General features: G+C 26.7%; 3 protein-coding genes across 3 annotated transcripts; 2 read left to right on the top strand and 1 right to left on the bottom strand.

Moving 5' to 3' along the window:
• The first annotated feature begins 3,192 nt into the window (after positions 1-3,192).
• On the top strand, positions 3,193-3,537 carry LOC124943804 (non-specific lipid-transfer protein-like). The gene has a single exon (XM_047484275.1). The coding sequence runs from the start codon at positions 3,193-3,195 to the stop codon at positions 3,535-3,537; it is 345 nt and encodes a 114-aa protein (XP_047340231.1).
• A 1,774-nt stretch (positions 3,538-5,311) lies between these two features.
• On the bottom strand, positions 5,312-8,793 carry LOC124943805 (subtilisin-like protease SBT4.3). The gene is made up of 8 exons (XM_047484276.1): positions 8,714-8,793; positions 8,348-8,439; positions 8,017-8,263; positions 7,413-7,905; positions 6,674-6,768; positions 6,242-6,587; positions 5,921-6,140; positions 5,312-5,757 (listed from the first exon to the last, which is right to left on the bottom strand). The coding sequence occupies exons 1-8, from the start codon at positions 8,791-8,793 to the stop codon at positions 5,312-5,314; spliced, it is 2,019 nt and encodes a 672-aa protein (XP_047340232.1).
• Positions 8,794-17,268: 8,475 nt separating this feature from the next.
• On the top strand, positions 17,269-18,854 carry LOC124942189 (60S ribosomal export protein NMD3-like). The gene has a single exon (XM_047482647.1). The coding sequence runs from the start codon at positions 17,284-17,286 to the stop codon at positions 18,844-18,846; it is 1,563 nt and encodes a 520-aa protein (XP_047338603.1). The 5' UTR covers positions 17,269-17,283; the 3' UTR covers positions 18,847-18,854.
• Positions 18,855-20,182: the final 1,328 nt, after the last annotated feature.

Genomic DNA, 20,182 nt, shown 5'->3' on the forward strand with positions numbered 1-20,182 from the left:
AAATTTTAAATACAAAACACAAATAATCTCTTTATTATCAATTTGTTTTTTTAATCAATAAAATCCCAAACACAAAAACAAGTTATAAATTGAGTAGTCATAATTTATTAAATTATTAATTAAAATATTTTATTATATATAAATACGTTTTTAAATGTTTTCTATCATACAATTCAATTTTTAATTTAATTTCAATCCAAATAAAATATATTGATAAGAATAACAAAAGTATAATATGAAACAAATAATTCAAATTAATTTGAGTGTACATTTTTTGCCTCTCATGAATTGATTGTACATAAAAAGAGAAATTTAACTTTTTAACCTAATTATTGAACCTTTTTAAGATAAAAATGACAAAAATAATAAATATTGTTTTCAAAAAAATTGAAACTTTCACACATTTTATATTACTTTTTCAATTAAATAAAATAAATTTATTTTCAATTTGATCACTTTTTAAATATATATATATATATATATATATATTTTTTTTTAAATGTACAATTTTATTTTGCAAAGGTACATGGGGCATAGTGTCATGGACTATTTAATGTTTTGAAAAAATATTTGAAAGAGGTTGTATCATATCAAAAACCTGAATGTGAAATTAGTAAAAAAAATATAATATTAAATTAATTCAAATTATTAGCCAAATAATATTAGTAAAATCATTCCTGATTAAGTGAAAATAATTCACTTAAGAGAACAAAATGTTACGAGTTCAATTCTCACTAATAACGCGCTAATGAAATATATATATATCGCACACAAAACATAGAAAGAGCGCGAGTTACGCGTCAAAGTTTCCATGCCTAAGAGCAAAATGGCGTTCGTTCTGCCTAGATCCTCTTTTTCCAACCAAAGAAAAAATATTTGAAAATTTTAGAAATTCAAACTTCGGTTATTATCAACCAAAATAAAAAGTTCTAAAAGGGAAATGATCACAAATAATTGTGGGATCATTTCTCTTATCATCCTAGGTCGTATTATGACCTAAACCAACTTGACTTTTTAAAAAAGGACCCCAAGGCATATATGAATAACAATGCCTTCCCAACCCCAACATTAATCAAGTTTCAAATAGATTCGTTATTAAATGTTTTATTTAAAAAGATCCATGATACACCTGATGTTGAAATTTCTCAAATCTTGACCCTTTTCTGGGATTAGAGAATTTTCCTTGTGTTACAAGTGTAAATTTGTCATGTAATATAAAATCAACAATTTAGTAGCAGAGACCGTCTTTTAGATGGGCACATAAGAAGGTGACGACTCTCAAACAAAATTAGGAAAACATATTCAAAGTGTCGTCTAATACAAAAAAAAAAATGTATGAATAAATTTTGTGAAATAAACATAAATGAAGAAAAAAACCAAAGAAAAGAGTATTAGCTACTAACTAAATATATATATATAGAGAGAGAGAGAGGCTCCAATTAAAATATACAGGAGTATAAGAGCCCTTTTGATATTAATTTAGTTTGTTTTTACAAAACATTATCGTATTATGATGTTTAATTTTTTTCAACAATCCAGTTACTTAATTTAAATTTTAAATATTTTATAATAATTCAACTGATTTAACATTCAAATAAACTTTTTATTTATAATTTATAATTACCTTAAAAGTCATACTTACAATTAATGTCAAAAGGATTGTTGAGAAAATTAAAAATATAGAGATGACATTGGTAAAAATTCATAAAAAATAGTTTTTTTTTAATAAAAAGATAAATTAAGAAACTGATTTGAAGAATTATGTTTCCAATTTAAAAAAACATAAAAGATTATAACAAAATTTATTGTATTAAGTTTTTTTTTTTTTAAATAAATACAATTCATTAATTAGATGATGGATACGTTTCAACAAACTTCATTTACTTCTTTTTCTTACTATATGAAGTGGCTTATTGCATCAGAATAAAACCATGTACGGGTGAATTGAATTGGGTTATTTAAATAATTTTTTTTAAAAAATGTTTCTATAATTAATTAAAATATATAGAGTATAAAGCTAAATTGATATAGGGTTTTAAATACAAAACACAAATAATCTCCCTTATTATCAATTTGTTTTTTTAATCAATAAAATCCCAAACACAAAAACAAGTTATAAATTGTGTAGTCATAATTAATTAAAATATTTTATTCTATATAAATATGTTTTTAAATGTTTTCTATCATACAATTCAGTTTTTAATTTAATTTCAATCCAAATAAGATATATTGATAAGAATAACAAAAGTATAATATGAAACAAATAATTCAAATTAATTTGAGTGTTTAAAACCATATTTTTTTTTTTGCCTCTCATGAATTGATTGTACATAAAAAAGAGAAACTTAACTTTTTAGCCTAATTATTGAACCTTTTTAAGATAAAAATGACAAAAAAAAAAAATTCAGTTTTTTTCTGTAAATATAATAGAAAAAATTGAAACTTTCACACATTTTATATTACTTACACACTTTTCAATTAAATAAAATAAAATTATTTTCAATTTGATAACTTTTTAAATATATTTTTTTTAAATGTAAAATTTCATTTTGCAGAAAAAGGTACATGGGGTCATGGACTATTTAATGTTTTGAAAAAAATATTTGAAAGAGGTAGAATTTATTATAACCTTGTATCATATCAAAAACCTAAATGTGAAATTAGTAAAAAAAAAATATAATATTAAATTAATACAAATTATTAGTCAAATAATATTAGTATACTAATTAGTCAACCTAAGAGAAAAAAATGTTACAAGTTCAATTCTTATTAGTAACGCGCTAATGGAAAATGTATACGACACCTAACCCAAAAAACACAGAAAGAATGCGAGCTGCTTAATTTGTTACCCTAAAACTCATACTTACAATTATTTGTAAGAAAGACTATTGAGAAAAAAAATATAAAGATGATACTAGTAAAAATATATATATATATATATATATATATTTTAATAAAAAGATAAATTAAGAAAACAAGATGAAACTATGTATGTACGGGTGAATTGGGTTATTTAAATAAATTGAATATGAAACCAAACAAGGTCTCAAAAGTTTGTTATAAAAAGGGTGATGAATTCTCTTACGAAATTCACACCAGCATTGAAAAAAATACTCACACACACACACACAAAGTCTGATAATTTGGATGGAATACTACTACTTGAACTTGACCAAGAAGTGGACGGTAGCTATGGTGATGCTGCTGGTGCTGATATTTATCATGAGAACCGGCAATGCACGGTCTATAACGGTCGGTTGCGGTCAGGCTATAAAAAAACTGCTGGGACCATGTGAAGTCTACTTGTCCACAAAGACGTTCGTCCTTCCGCCTGCATCTTGCTGTTCTGCCGCAAAGGAACTTGATCATGCTATTGCAGCTGCTGCATCTCCACGATTAGCCAAGAGCTTCTGCCAATGCTTTCGAAGTGCTGCACATGCAGTAGGTTCATCCCTTAACCTCGATCATGCCAGGGCCTTCCAGAGAAACTGCGGTCTCAAATACTTAACCATCGACCCGCAAGCCGCCTGTAATTAACTAACTGCATGTACGTGTAAGTATATATCATCATTCATAATTTTCTCTATTTTAAATGATCTCAGCTTATCATGTTTTTCTCAACTATTTTCTTAATTAAGAAAGGCGGGGATGATGGCAGATCAGAGGAAGAAGAAGTAGAAGAAGAATAAGAATAATAATAAGAAGAGGAGTCACTCTATTTATCTATTTATCTATTTATCTATGGGATCTATGTTTATGTACTGCTGTTGGATTTCTATGCCTGTACTGCTGCTGGATTTGTTTCCAGCTTTTTAAATTAAATTAAACTTGAGAACCAATAGAAAGAGTTTTAAGAATTTTAAGTTACAAAACAAGATGTTAAGCAATTATGTCCGGAACCTTCATAGTAAATTTGACGCGCCAGATCCACAACCAACAAGAAATATTCTTAGAAATTGCGGTACAAAATTTTGAAGGCGAATCGAGTGAGTTGCCATATACTTGATCGATTTCGAATTCGACTTTGTAAACACTGAAATTTCACTTACCCAATTTGTAAATTATTTTGAATTAAATCAAAGTAATTAAAAGAAATAAAAGAAAACCACATCTTCATCTCGCTTGCTTGAGAATCGACCTCGGATCAGACCTAAATCCGATCCTACGGATAAGCCCGAACCGAAACCCAAACCACCACAACCTTGAATTCTTATCCTCCGAACCAAGCAGCACGCCTAAGTCCAAGCCTAACTTAGGACTTGTTTTGTTTTTGCTTCCCAATCTTTATTTTTAATACATTTTATACTCTTCTTAATATTTATGCAGATTATCCAAATTTTAAGTTTAGAATATTTTCTCAATTTTATTATTGTTTATAAATTCATAAGTTGAGTTCTATATATTATTCAAAAAAAATATATTAGAAAAATTACTACATGATATTTATAATATTCTTGACCATGTGATGTACCAACTTTAATTTTTGAAATAATTTCAAGTTTTTGACTATTTTCTACCCTCTCTAGTTGCATACATGTATACTTATAGCATATTCTGTCCATGAAAGGCTAAAATTAGGTTACGACATTAGTAGTATGTGATATATTTAAATTTTCAATTCAGTGTAAATTTGTAATGTCTCTTAATTTAAAACCTAACATTTTAGTAGTAGAGACCATCTTTTAGACGGACACATATTACCTATTTCCGATTATATTTTCACGTGTAACCAACACCAAACTTTAAATAATCTCAATTATTTTCTAATTTTTGTAAATTAAATTAGGTGACTCTCGGAAAAAAATAATAATCAATTTGATGGTGTACAATTTCTAATACCAAAAAAGTATCAATAAATTTGTTCTTTGTCGATAAATAAAAGTATTTTTTAAATAAATATAAATAAAGAAAAAACCAAAGAAGAAGAGTATCAGCTACTAACTAAAAAAAAAATATATATATATATATAGGCTCCAATTAAAATATATAGAAGTATAAGAGCCCGTTTGATATTTAGTTTGTTTTTACAAAACATTCACGTATTATCATATTTTATTTTTTTTCAACAATCCAATTACATTAATTATTACTGATCACCCACCCAAGTTTAAGTTTAGTGAAGATAGCCATGGATACATTAATTAATTGAACATTGACTTACAAAATGCATGCATGACATATTGAATATGGATATGATCAATATAAATTATTACTCAAAAATCAAATAATTGATGAATCATACAAGAATATGGGACTTCTCACCTTATGAGTAGCATCAAACCACGTTAAAGAACAAGAAACGTGATCTTGGTTAAGCAATTTCCCTGTAACAGTCACCAAAAATGATTTTTTTTTCTTTCAATTTAGTGAAAGTGAGGACATTTGGTTCCACATTGACATGGACAGTGTCATCGTCTCTACTAATCTCTACGTAATATGTTGAGTTCGCATGTCCAACGTTTGTCACAACTCTCAAAAATTGAACAGTGAATGACGAGTTCTTATGCACTGAGGCAGTCATTGCTGGGTAATTGAGATCTTTTGAAGACGTTCTCATCCCATTTCGACACTTATGTTTTGCTCTAAACATCTTTCTCAACTTATCTCCTTCAGAACCTAAACTACAAAACATTTGATAATAATCTTCTATGGAAGTCTCATATACAAGTCCAGGGTAATTAGCTTTCACTGGATTAATATGTCCTGCTCCGTGCCCAAGTTCACCATCTAAATTATACTTTCCATTCATGTTCAGCGCTACATGCAAATTAATTAGTAAATTAATTCAATTTTTTACTTAAAAAGTAAAACTAATTGACTAGGGATTTATCAACAATACAAATAACAAAGTGTCACCCTCTTAACCTAGCTATGGGTCAATGGTTAAATTGAATTGTTACTTCATTAATTAATTACGTACCTGTAGTCATAATAGATGATTTGATAGCAGAAGCAGACCAATCAAAATGTTTTGATTTCACATAAGCAGCTACACCCGCAACATGGGGACACGACATGGAAGTTCCGGATAACAATGAGTAATTACTCCTTAGTGAGCTAAAATTCCTCAAGGGTACTACATCATCAATGTATGGTGAAAATGCAGCCAAGATATTAAAGCCCGGCGCAGCTATATCAGGCTGCATGCCATGCATACATATTAATAACAACATGAAACAAAAGATGCAAAAATATTTCAACAAGAATGATGCAAAAGAATGTATGTTACATGTATTTATACCTTAAATATTTCTGGAAGAATTGTATTCGGCCCTCTACTAGAAAATGCGGTTACTATGGGAGCGTGATTGCGAACAATATCAGTCTTCATTATGTGGGCTGAGTGCAATGTTTTGGACTTGAGGTAAGATTCAACATAATGAAAATCATGATCATTAATAATTGCAGTGGGTAGGGGTACGATTGGAGCCAAGTCTTTAAATGTTTCATTTAGTCGAACAATAACCCCGCTCGCACCAGCATTCCCCGCCATTATAAAAACATGATCTAAGTCAGTAGAGTCTAAATCACATAATATGATCTTTCCTTTGACCAAGAGTGGGTCTACACAACCAATTGCGCATTGCCTGAAATTAATTCAAATTTGGACAAAAGTTAAATGGAGAAATTAGCTACAAGAAATAATTAAATGCTGTGGACTTTTTTTAATTACCTTGCTAATGATTCATTACATTGATGGCTAACTCCTCTTCCATACACCAATCTCGTGTTTTGGTTACTTATCTCAAAAGTATTCACCGCAATACTCTATATATTACATATAAATTTTATAATAAGTGAAACATTTTAGGCTTTTAGCAATGTACAATGTAAAACATATAAAAAAGAAAAAAAAGATATTTGTAAGAAAAATCAAGATTGCACAGTTAAATTTGGAACAAAATTACTAACCAGTAATAATTTACATTTCATATATTCATACTATTAGATTTTTTTATTTTTTATTAATAAAGTGTTCATCACTTACTCTGAAAAAAAAACAAAATGTAAAACTTTTCACAAAAACACTTATCACATAATTAAATATTGCTATGTAATTTTTTAACTACAACTTCTTAATTAATTTTAGTGTTTAATGTTAGCATATTCTTAAATTATCTAACAAACATAAAAATCAACATTGAATTATAACTTTTAATTCTAATTCTTAATCTAAACAAAGGTAGTCAGTCTATAAGGAATTGCTTGGATGTGACAAAATAATTAAATGTAATACAATGCTAATAATATATATATTATGTTTAGATATGAAGAATAAATTATCAGTTGTTACTTCATGCATTAAGCATATTATTAATTATGCAAGTGAGCTCTAAAACTACAAAAGTTTTAAATAAAAAATGTATAAGTAGGTTTGGATAAATTAGGTTAATTAATTATAACTTAATTACCGCGATTGTGTGTCCATTTCCAAGGACAAGCTTGTTGAAAACGTTTCTATCTTTACTAGCTGCGACTGAAAATATCCATGGTGCAATGCTCGTTGTAGCTCCAATCCCTTTATTCCCGTTGTTCCCTGCTGCATTTACAGTTAAAATGTCTTTCTCTAGTGCATGGAATGAGCCAATGGAAATTGAATTTTCACTAATGTTTAAGGCATGGCCATAAGAAATCGAGATGGTAATAATGTCAACGCCGTCACTAATTGCATCATCGAAGCCTGCCAACATATCATGATCATAACAGCCCAATGCTGTGCAAACTTTGTAAGTAGCTATCCTAGCTGACGGAACACCTCCTCTAGCGGTTCCATTTGCTAAACCAAAAAAGTTGGTGTTTTCCAATATTCTACCGGCCGCTATAGAGGCTGTGTGAGTCCCATGACCTTCTATATCCATTGCCTTGTCATCGAAAAGGTCATAGAACCTCGCTCCAATCAATTTCCTATATTACAAGATTGAAGAAGGATCGAATTACATTAATTGATACGGTGCATGGTACATCAAAAATAACTTATGTATAATACAACAATATTGATTTAAATAAAGAGAGTACTTGTTGCAAGAGAATTTTTTGCCACCAACACATGCACCTTTCCATTTTTTGGGGATAGGACTTAAACCTTGGTCAGAGAAACTATGTGACTCGGGTAACACACCGGTGTCCAAGTGCCCAATTATGATGTTGTTCTCAATAGTTGGATATCTGGGGACATCCAGGGTCATGCCTAGATAATCCCAAGATTTTGTGGTCTGAATCTGAAATTTACGACTTTTAAAAACTGAAACAACCTCGTCAACACCTGTATAACTCAATGAAAGAAAAAAAATTAGTTATTAAGAATTTATGTTATTTTCTTTATAAAAAAATGAGATAAAATATTTACTTTTCAATTTTGATACTTCTGATGCTGTGAGATTGGCAGCAAAACCATTAAAACTTCTTGCATAACTTCTTATTAATGTCTTCGTCACCATCCTATTACATATAAGCATGCATAAATGACTAATGCCAATAATGATAGGGTATATATGAGATATATCAAACACATATTTCTTAGGATTTATAATATAATCTAATTATCTTCCTTGATTTTTGTTTTAACTCATATTTTATTTATTTAATTAAAAAGTTTAATTTATTTGGACTTCAAAAAGTATTCTCTTTTATTAACCCTAAAAAAAAAAAAAACAGTGACAACTCAATATGACATACAACAAAAACAAAAACTAATAATTATTTAACCACATACTTATTGTTATGACCTAAAGTTTGGAGCAGATTAACATGATGAGAGCGAGCTAAGTACTCTCCTTCAGGAAGACTTCCCATGTAAATGATGTATACCTAAAAAATAATATATATTTTCATCATTAGTTGAATGCAAAAGAAAAAAAATTCAGATTATAGATCGTTCAAATTAGTTGAACTAGATAAGGGCAAAAGAATGTAGAAATGTCACCTCTCTTTCTTCGTATATTAATTCAGACCTGATGTGAATAATTGAGAACATAAAAATAACTAATAAGAGTATGCAAGACAAATACACAATACTAAATTTTGCCATGGTAAAATACTTGTCTCCTTTGTTTCTTCGGTGAGAGATTGTCATATTTTCATTACAATTTATTTAAATAAATAAAATAGGTATATATGGAAATAGTGACGCTGCTTTTATTATCTTGGTTGTTTTTCATTACAAATATAGCAACATTTAATTTTTATTCCAATTCTATTATTGATTTGAAAATCTCAAATGATTGTACATTTATTACTTTCCATCATAATAAAAGAAAAATCAAAGATAACAATTTTTGCATTAATTTTGAACCTTAAAAGCTATGGATTAAAGAAGAAAAATATCTTTTCAATTAACTTAAATATGTATAATAAAGAAACTCCACTCAAATATGTAAAAATTCATATATTCACCTCTTAAGTATCAAGTAATTCATATATTTGCCCTTTTCAGTATCAAATATTTTGAGTATTGATTGGTTTGAAATGATAATATTTAAATAGAGAAGTATCAACTTCTTTTGTTCCTATAGGTTTAATTAGTTTTGATCAGCTCATGGGTCGAAAATGAATATGTAAGAATTGATGTAATGTGCAGGTTTTGTATAATTGGAAGAGAGAATGATTGACAAGACAAAGAAGGATGAAGGGGAGATGGAGTGAGTATTTCCTGAACTTAAATGTTATAAGGAAAATGATTTAGATCTAGATACATTATTTGAATGGTATGATATCGTTTGGTGAAAATGTGAAAAATAACGATAAAAAGAATATGAGAGAGTATTAAATAGGTGTTATTAGGGATGACAACGGGAACCCTACTCGTCGGGTAGCGAAGTACCCATCCCCGAACCCGATTTTTATTTTGTTACCCATTCCCGACCCCAAAACTGACGGATATATCTATTTCTATCCCCATCTCCGATTCGTCGGGTACCCGATACCCTACGGGTACCCCATTACCCGATAAAAATATGAATTTTTATTTATTATTTTCTAAATATATTAAATATTAAATATTAAAATTACATATGAAAATATTATTTACTTGTATAGTTATATTGTAGAAGTTGAATAATATACATACATGAATTTCATGTAGAATTAGAGATAAGTTCAACAAAAATTAAAGAAAATGTTGAAAAAAAATTAAAAAAAAAATGTTATTCTTGAAATAAGAAGTGAACAGAGAGGAAAAATATTTGTTATTAAAGAAATGGAAGATTAAGAGTTATGGGGAATATAAATTAAATTAATGATGGCGTGTTAGAGTGGTAATTGAGTGTTGGTATAACTAATTAATTAATATATTTAATGTAAATTTGTAATGATGGTATTAATGTAATATTTGAAAAGTCATTAAAATTTTTAATATATATATAATATTAATATTTCGGGTATCGGGTTTGGGTTTTGCACACTTCCCAATCCCCATCCTCGAATTCGAACTCGATTGGGTAATCATTTTCACTCTCTATCCCCGACTTCGACTCCAATTTAAAATACCCGAATATGAACCCGACCATCGGGTACCCACGGGTATCGAGTATACGGGTACCCATTGTCATCCCTAAGTGTTATGTATAGATGAAAAAGAAAAGTAAAGGTATGCGAATAAGTCTTAGTTTCGTAGTAAGATTTGATTATAATTAAGGGAAATATGTAAGACCATTGGTTAATGAATGGGGTTAATGATTGAAACGAGGTTGTTAAAATTGATTATAAATTTTCATCTAGTATTACATTTATAAATATTGTAATGGATGGAATAGTTGTGTAAGATTTTTGAAATGCATAATTTCAAATTAAGAGATGTTGATATTAACTTGGGGTGCAATTGCATGTAGTATTGTTGTTGTGGGTTAATAAAAAGGAGGAAATTTTATTATTTAAATTTGAAATGTTAGAATTTTTAGGGTCACTATTATAATAAATAATTGTGTAATTGTCATATTTAATATAAGTCAAAATAATGTGATCTAATGTGATTAAGTTTATGGCTTATAGTGTATTTGTCATGAATATAAAGTGAGGATACCTAAGTGTCATTTCTAATTTTATGAAGGGACTGAATTAGAAATAATCTAACTATAATAACTAACTTAATGTTAGTTATATGTAACGGTAATGGTCTCCATTTTATGTACGACCAATTCTCCTTTGCGTCCCAATCAACAGAGAGAGAAATCCATTGTCGTACTCATCAAATGGAAGAACCATTCCACATAAAGAAAGTCTAAGGAAAGAGAAGATTAAAGAATCATTCCATACATGCAGAGTCTAAGAAAGAGAAGATTCATGATTCATCAAATTAAGATACGTTTCCGCCATTCAGTTTTTAATTTCTCACACATTAAATTAGGATCTAATTAAGGATAATTCTAGCATGAAAATGATAAGAGCAAAGTTGGTTTTAAGAGGAAGTACATAAAATCAGGGAAGAACTCAAGATTTAGGGTTTGGGTGGGCTTGAAAAAAAATTAAGGTATACTTAAAAAATTATCGAGAAAAGTTTGATAAAACAAGTGGATATGATAAGTTATACAGTGTTTTTAATAATTAGATAAATTAAAAAATAATGAATTATATTGAATTTTTAAAAAACAATTGAAGGTAATGTCACTTTTCTTTTTAAATGTTTAGATTCGTCCCTAGATGAATGGAAGAGAAAGAACAATGGATGTAAATGAAATATATATAAGTATGGAGAAAGAGGAGAATAAAAGTGTGAAAGGTTTAAAGCACAAAACTAAGAAGGTAAAGTTACTAAAGTAGAGTATAGTTTTAATATTATTTTATTTATTGCTTGGTATGTTTAAAGGTTTGTGTGGTTGAAATGTTGTTATGTGTTTGAATATTTTTTTTTTTGACTATCATTCAATTATATTAATTTCTTAATCAATCAAAAGTTTCCTCAAACTACATGATCATTAGTTTTACAATATTTTGTTCATTTTCTATAAATAGATAGTTAGCATGTGTATGAAACTCATTTTCTACACTTCAATTTCATAACTTAAAAAAAAATATCTTATAATGCTTTCCAAAATTAATAAATGGGCTCATTGCATATTATTTAAAATAAATAATTAGTTTCGAAAATGGTGTTTTATCAACTAATTTCCGAATTGATTAAATACTGAAAAATTTCAAATAAAACACAAAATAAATAGTAATATAAGTGAATAAATAATTAAAATATAAAAAAAAATAGTTAGTTTTGATTTTTGTGTTTGTATTTTGTAGGAAAATAAAAATAAAATTAAACTCACCTGGTCAACCCAATTAAAACTTGGTCAACTAAGCTAGAAAAAAGGAACCATAAGAAATTTTAGCTTAATTCAATCATCTAATAGACCGAAGAAATCTGAATCATCAACAGAAAACTCATGGGAGACCGGGAATTCGAACTTGATAAAATTGTTCAATTTTTCTGGGTTGTATGGCCTTAGAGATATTACTATTTCTACAAATAAAAAAATGACTTTATAGTCAAATTCTATAACTTACATCTACGTAGAATTCCGGAATAAATAGTGAATTTGACATAGGTCTCTTTTAGAGTTTTTCGATTTTAACTTGTTTGGACAAAACTTGGCTATTTTTAATTTCAAATTTCTTGAAGCCTATTGTAATTAGATGTTTTCTCTCAAATGGGCCGATGTGGGTTTTTTGTATTTGAATCATCTTCAAGCTTATCAGATTCTCATTTGCATTTCAATTTGTAAATCCTTTTGAACTTGGGTCTTAACTTGATTACATATCTATTCTAAACTAATTTGATTAATTATGGGTTTTTGTGCTTTAGAATCAATTTGACAATTACCTATCAAATGATCTCAAAGGGCATGCTGTCTAAATTTATTAAATCTTTCTGTAAATGTCTATTGTTCCAACTTTACTTCAAAGAAAAAACAGTTTAATATTTAAAAAGGATTAAAATTCAATGTTCACCAACTGATTTTCTATATTTTTAGAATCACTTAATATTAAGTTCAAATATCCTTGTTACAATGGTTTTTGAATTTGAATTTGAATTATATCTTACTCTTTCTTCATAAGAAATCTAGGTATTTTGTTTGGAGACAAAAAAAAAATCATATCATGACAAACACCTATCATTATATGAATGAGCCTAATTAAACACTTTATTGGACTTCATTTGTTCTCTAAAACTTATTTGTTATTATATATTTTTAACCAATTTTAACAATGCATATCATTCCATCTTTATCAATATGCACTTCCCAATTCTTTTGACATTGGCTTAAGTACAAACTCTTTCCTCCAGCTCAGTTGAACTTTATTTATTGGTTAAATTTTTTTAATGGGTATGTTAAACATCTATGATCTACCTAGGGCTACAAATGAGCCGAGCTCAAACCAGCTTGAGCTTGAGTTCGACTCGACTAAATATTTTTAAACTCGACTCGAATTCGAGCTCAAACAATTTTATAAATTTGAGTTCGACTCGACTATTTACCTTACCTACAAGTTCGGCTTGACTCGAAAAGCTTAAAACTAAAATTAAATATTCAAACTCGAGTTCGAACTCAAACCAAAATTTATTTTCAAAACGAAAATATCAAACTTACGTACCAAAAAAATAATTGAGTAACTTGAGTTTATTAATTATCGAATGAAATAATATAAAAAAATGAAGCGACAATAGATGAAAAAATGTTTGTGAATAAGTGAGAAAAATTGTGAATAGGGAAGAGTGCTTATGCATAAGTGAGAGAAATATGGGAAAAAACTATTTGTGAATAAGTGAGAAAAATTGTGAAAAAATAAATAAATATATATTATATAATTGTGAATATATTTTTATTATAATATACTAGAGAATTAAAGTTTCTTTTTATGGGTAATATAATATAATAATGTGGATTTTATATATGGAGATTGAACATAGAGAATGAAAAAAAAAATATTGTAAATTTTAGGTTTTAATATTAAAATAAATATAAAAAAATATTATATATTATAAGGCTCGAAAAAACTAGAAAAGTCATCGAACAATTATTATATGAGTTCGAACTCGACTCAAATATTAAACGGGTCGGCTCGACTCGAACTTGGTCATAATCAAGCTCAAGTTGAGTTTTGATCAAACGACTCAAAAGTAACCGTCATACATCTAAGTAGTCTTTAACTACACTTCCATGTCTATTGTTTTTGTATGCATATACCAAATTTAATTTTCTATTCATATATATTAATTGATCAAATCAATTCATTAACATGTAATGATTTAACTATTATATGTTATATGTTGGAGTAATAAATTGCCTACATATATATTTTGAATGAGAACATTTAATTTGCCCACACTAGACACATGGTAATAAAAATAGTAATATTTGTGCTATAAAGTACAAATAAGACCGCAATTAGGAGAATCAATACTTGTGTGTAAATCAGGTTCTTCTATAACTAAAAGTTGTGTTTATCAAAAAAAAAAAAAAAAAAAAAAAAAAAAAAAAAAAAAATTATATGCAATTTATTATTAGAGTAATAATATGGAACGCAAATTTGGGCCGCGAAAATTCAGGAAAATAGAATATTCCTTTTTAAACTCAAAATATTCTCTGCTCTTACTAATCGATTAATTTATCCCTATTATCACGATTAATTATTTCATTAATTTTTTGATATTTAAGTAAAATAACTCAATACTTTACAATAAACTCTCACATTAAATATTTTAATAATATATTTAAATAAAATGTTGGATTTATTAATTAATTTCTTTTTTCACTAAATCCTAAACCCTAATCTTTAAATCTTAAACCCTAAACTCTAAATCCTAAATCTTAAACCTTAAACCATAAATCCTAAACCCTAATTAATATCATTGTTTAGTTGAATTATGAATTTATCTCTTTTATTTTTTTATATTTTTATGACTTTTCAAATTCCTTTATGCAAATTGCTTTTCCAACACCCTCCCATATTCCCAACATCGCTCGACTCTTTAATTAATTCAAAAATGACTTATTTATCCTTATCACCTTTATATATTTATATATTCTTATTTTATTTATTTTACTTATTTTATTTTATTTAATTATTAAGTTTTTTTTTATTAAATTTAATTAATTAATTTTTAATATTTTTTTAACTTTATTAATTTAATTAAAAATACAAAATATTATTATTTTTATATTATAATTATTTAAAATATATTAAATATTGAAATGTGTATTAATTTAATAAAATATAAATATTTAATATTTTATTATATTAATTATATATATATATATATATATTAAAATACTTATAAAAATTATTTATTAAATAATAATTAATAATTAGTCTAATCATAATATTTTAATTAATAATATTATATATTAATAATTAGTCAAATATAATATTTTTAATTTTAATTAATAGTATTATATATTAATAACTATTTTTAATTTTAATTAATAATATTATATATTAATAATCATTCAAACATAATATTAATAATTATTAATATTTTTATAAATAAAATTATCTATTAAATAATAATTAATAATTAATCTAATCATAATATTTTACTTAATAATATTATATTTAATATATTTTAAATAATTGTAATATAAAAATAATAATATTTTGTATTTTTAATTAAATAAATAAAGTTAAAAATATTAAAAATTAATTAATTAATTATATTTAATAAAAAATCTTAATAATTAAATAAAATAAAATAAGTAAAATAAATAAAATAAGAAATGTAAATATATAAAGGTGACAGTGATAAATATGTCATTTTGTAGTTAATTAAGGAGTGAGGGAGGGGGGTGGGAAAAGCAGCTCCCTTCCTTTATTTATCAAATATTTTTTTATTTATTCTTTATGCCCTCTTTTTTTTTTCTTCTTATTTTTTTATTTTTTGTAGTTTCATTACTTATAAATGTTTATCTAATATTTCTATTCTCTCCACATTAATTATTAATAAATTAACCTTAATATTAATAGAGATATTAATTAGGATTTAAGATTTAGAGTTTAAGGTTTAGAGTTTAGGGTTTAAATAAATTAATTAGTGAGATAAATTAATTGATTAGTGAGAGAAAGAGAGATAAATTAATTAATTCATAAAAGAGGTAGAGAGAAAAATTAATTAATAAGAGGAGAGAAAATATGTTTAAATAGAATATTTTATTTTCGCTGACTTTGCGTCCCCAAATTCCCATTCTCTATCATTACTCTTATTATTAATGAATATATTTAATATATATATATATATTACTTATTAAAATTAATAATTATTTATTTTTATTAAATTTTCAACTTAAAATATAAAATAATAAATAAATAAATACAATTTATTTTGTAAACTTAAAATTAAAATAAGGAAAATAATTTCATATTTTTTTTAAAAGAGTTAATTTAAAATCATATATAATTAAAATTAAATATTTGTATATATCTATAAATTTATATTATTATTATTATTTTAATATAACTTTTAAATCATATAATTAATAATGGGTTATTTTTATTAATTTTTTTTACTTATTTTTGTATTTAAAGTAATTTTTTTATTAAACATATAAAAACTATTTATTAAAATCTTTGATAATATACTCACTTTTTTCTTTAAAAAAATCAGAATTATTTTTTTACAATAAAAATAAATTTATTAATATAAAAAGTTTATTTAATGTAATTTAAAAGTTTGAAATTAATTTCACCAATAAGAATTTTCTAAAAATATTAATATTATAAAAAAAATAATATAATAAGAATGTTAAGATAAACTTGAGAAAACATTAATGTTTATTTAAGAATTTTTTTCAAAATAAATAAATAAATAAATGTTAATTTTAAAATATTTTAAAATAAAATATTAGGTTTAATGAATTATTATAAGAGAAGAAACCTAAAAAAGAAGTATTCCTGAAATTCTCTGCAGACTCTTTCTCAACAATTCATAGGCAAAACAAGGTAAGAGATTCTCCATTACTACCTTTCTCTTGAAACCCTAATCTGTGAAACAGGTGAAGATGTTTATTCTGAAAATTATATGATTTATATCGGATATTATGAGATTCCCGTTTCTTTTATAGCTTAAACTATGAGATGAATCATGCAATATAATGTCTTCAGTTAGCTTAAATTTGAAAACCCTTTTCCTCGTTTCATCTCATAGTTGCTTTTGTATTGTGGATTGTTTAGACAAATTAGAGAATTTTGACTTCATTAAGATCTGATATTTCTTGGCCCAACAAATAAAACTATGACTGAACTTTGATTTTGAATGAAATCATGATGTTTCATTGATTATTTTCATCCTTCAGGTCTGTAGCAATGGCCATGGAATCATGCATATTCACCGTCCAGAAAACAGTCGGTAATGTTCTCTGTTGTAAATGTGGTATCTCAATGATCCCTAATGCTGCCAACATGTGTGTGAAGTGTCTTCGATCAGAAGTTGATATCACAGAAGGCTTACAAAAGCATGTGATTATCATACGCTGCCCCGAATGCGATAGTTATTTACAGCCACCAAGGACGTGGATAAAAACCCAACTGGAATCTAAGGAGCTTCTAACCTTCTGTGTAAAGAGACTGAAGAATATAAACAAAATCAGGCTGGTAAATGCGGATTTTATCTGGACAGAGCCTCACTCGAAGAGGATAAAAGTGAAACTCACTGTTCAGAAAGAAGTCCTTAACGGGGCTATTCTTGAGCAATCTTATGTAGTCGAGTTTGTAGTTCAAGATCACATGTGTGAATCTTGTTCCAGAGTTCAAGCGAATCCTGACCAGTGGGTGGCCGCAGTCCAATTAAGGCAACACGTCTCTCATAGACGATCATTCTTCTTTCTTGAGCAGCTTATACTCAAGCACGATGCTTCAGTCAAATCCATAAGAGTTATCCAGTTGGATAAGGGAATGGATTTCTTCTTTGGTAACAGGAGTCACGCTTTGAAATTCATCGAGTTTCTAAGGAAGGTTGTTCCGATCAAAAGTCGCGACGATAAACAACTTGTCTCTCAAGACCAAAAGAGCAATACTTACCATTACAAATACACTTTTTCAGTCGAGATATGCCCAATCTGTCGCGAAGATCTCATCTGTCTACCTTCGAAAGTTTCAAACAGCTTGGGAAATCTCGGACCAATGGTAATTTGCATTAAAGTTAGCAACACTATATCCCTTTTGGACCCTATTAGCCTCAGGCACTGTTTTCTAGACGCCGATCAGTATTGGCGAGTCGGATTCAAATCACTACTTACAAGTCAGCAGCTCGTTCAGTATGTTGTTCTAGATATTGAGGTAATCTCCTCAGAAGTTAGCATTGCTGGTTCCAAGTACTTAATGGCTGATGCCCAAGTTGCTCGAGTGTCGGATTTTGGTAGAAATGATACAATATTTAACATAAGAACTCATTTGGGCCATTTGTTGAATCCGGGAGACTATGCTCTTGGATATGACTTATATGGTGCTAATAGTAATGATATCGAGCTTGATAAGTATAGAGGTCTTGTTGTTCCTGAAGTGATCTTAGTGAAGAAGTGTTATCAAGAGAAACGACTGAGGAAACATGGAAAGAAGGTGCGGTCTTGGAAGCTGAAATCTTTGAATATGGAAATTGATCCTAATGCTAGAGGGCTTAGAGGAGAAGAAGAGAAGAGGGATTCTGAATATGAAAGTTTCTTGAGGGATTTGGAGGAGAATCCTGATTTGAGGTTTAATATATCTTTATATAGGAATAAGGAATATCAGATTTCTGAAATGGGATCTGTAACTGATGGAGAGGATGTGCCTTCTGTGCCTTTGGATGAACTGCTGGCTGATCTTGAACTAAATGATGATAATGAAGATGAAGTTGTTGATCATGATGATGATGGTAACATGAGTGAGTAATTATAAGTTATGTTTTTGTTTGTGTTCTATTTTCTGTTATGGGATTTGATGATTTATTTCTATGTTTTGAAAGTACTTTTTTTTTTTTTTTTCATGTTTTGTTTCTCCTTATTGTTGATTTGGGAACATGCACCAAATGGTTGATTCCCCATATTATTAACTCAAGGTTACATTTGATAACATTTTTTTTAGATATATATAGATATGGATCCACCCAAATCTTGATGTGAAACTATTATTTAACTAAAAAAAATGTTTATTTACAATTGTTATTATTTTGATTTTCATGTTCAAAAAGTGTTTTGAAATGAGGATTAAAATAACAAATTAATTGTTTTGAATGGATTATTTGGACATTGTTTGATCTAAATGATTATATTTATAAATAAATTAATTGATATATATATGGTGTTGAAAATAAAGTGATTTGTCATAGCTAAACTATTGTCATTATTGATGGTTGTCAACTAACTATATATGTACCCACTTGAGTCATGAAGTGCAATTGCTTATTATTATTATTTTTTTTTTTACAACCGTGGTTAAAGTTAAAATAAAAAACAAATTGATGAAGGAAGTTAATTTAAATCCCGGCCCAAATGAAAACAAACTATCTAAATATTATATATTACTTTTTTTAGTGTGAATTATGTTTTGGGATCTGGATCCAAAGAAGTCCAAACAAATCAATTTGAATAAACAGTCAGGCGAATCAAACCCATACTTTCTTTTATTTTGAGAATAGAATTTTTTAAAACTCAATAAAATTAATTATATTAATTAATTCATTTTATTTAAATAAATATTAATTTTGTTTTGATTTAAAAATATAAATTACACTTTTTTATTTAAATTTTTATAAAAAATTTATAAAATTATAAAATTTTATTATCATAAATTTAAAATAATAATAATTAATTAATTTAAAAGTTTATCTAATTTGTAATAAAAAAATTCTTATGTTCTCTTATAGTTTTTTTATATGTTAGATTTTATAAATATCAAAATATAGAATGATTTTAAGTGAGTATAATAAGTGAACAAATAAATGTCAAAATTATCAATCTAACAAAAAAAAATAATAATAAAAGAAATTGAAATATAATTGCATATCTAATTCAATAAGAATTAAAATATCATATATATATATATATATATATATATATATATATATATATATATATATATATATATATATATATATATATAATAATGATTATCAAGTGACATAAAATGGTTTCACCACAGTATGTGAGCCATTTGTCAAGGACAATTCTTCAAAAATAATTGACGGTAATTCGCGTTATGAGCTTTTCTGAAATAATTTTTTAAAAAT

This window comes from Impatiens glandulifera, chromosome 6, assembly GCF_907164915.1.
Source record: "Impatiens glandulifera chromosome 6, dImpGla2.1, whole genome shotgun sequence".
In the NCBI taxonomy this organism is placed as follows: domain Eukaryota; kingdom Viridiplantae; phylum Streptophyta; class Magnoliopsida; order Ericales; family Balsaminaceae; genus Impatiens; species Impatiens glandulifera.

Excerpts from the sequence above, each read along its gene's own strand:
- LOC124943804 (XM_047484275.1), top strand. The coding sequence starts at position 3,193 with ATGGTGATGCTGCTGGTGCTGATATTTATCATGAGAACCGGCAATGCA.
- LOC124943805 (XM_047484276.1), bottom strand. The coding sequence starts at position 8,793 with ATGGGAAGTCTTCCTGAAGGAGAGTACTTAGCTCGCTCTCATCATGTT. Across the intron at positions 8,264-8,347 it reads AGAAGTATCAAAATTGAAAA|GTGTTGACGAGGTTGTTTCA; the intron begins GTAAATATTTTA and ends TGAGTTATACAG. Across the intron at positions 5,758-5,920 it reads ATCATCTATTATGACTACAG|CGCTGAACATGAATGGAAAG; the intron begins GTACGTAATTAA and ends ATTTGCATGTAG.
- LOC124942189 (XM_047482647.1), top strand. The coding sequence starts at position 17,284 with ATGGCCATGGAATCATGCATATTCACCGTCCAGAAAACAGTCGGTAAT.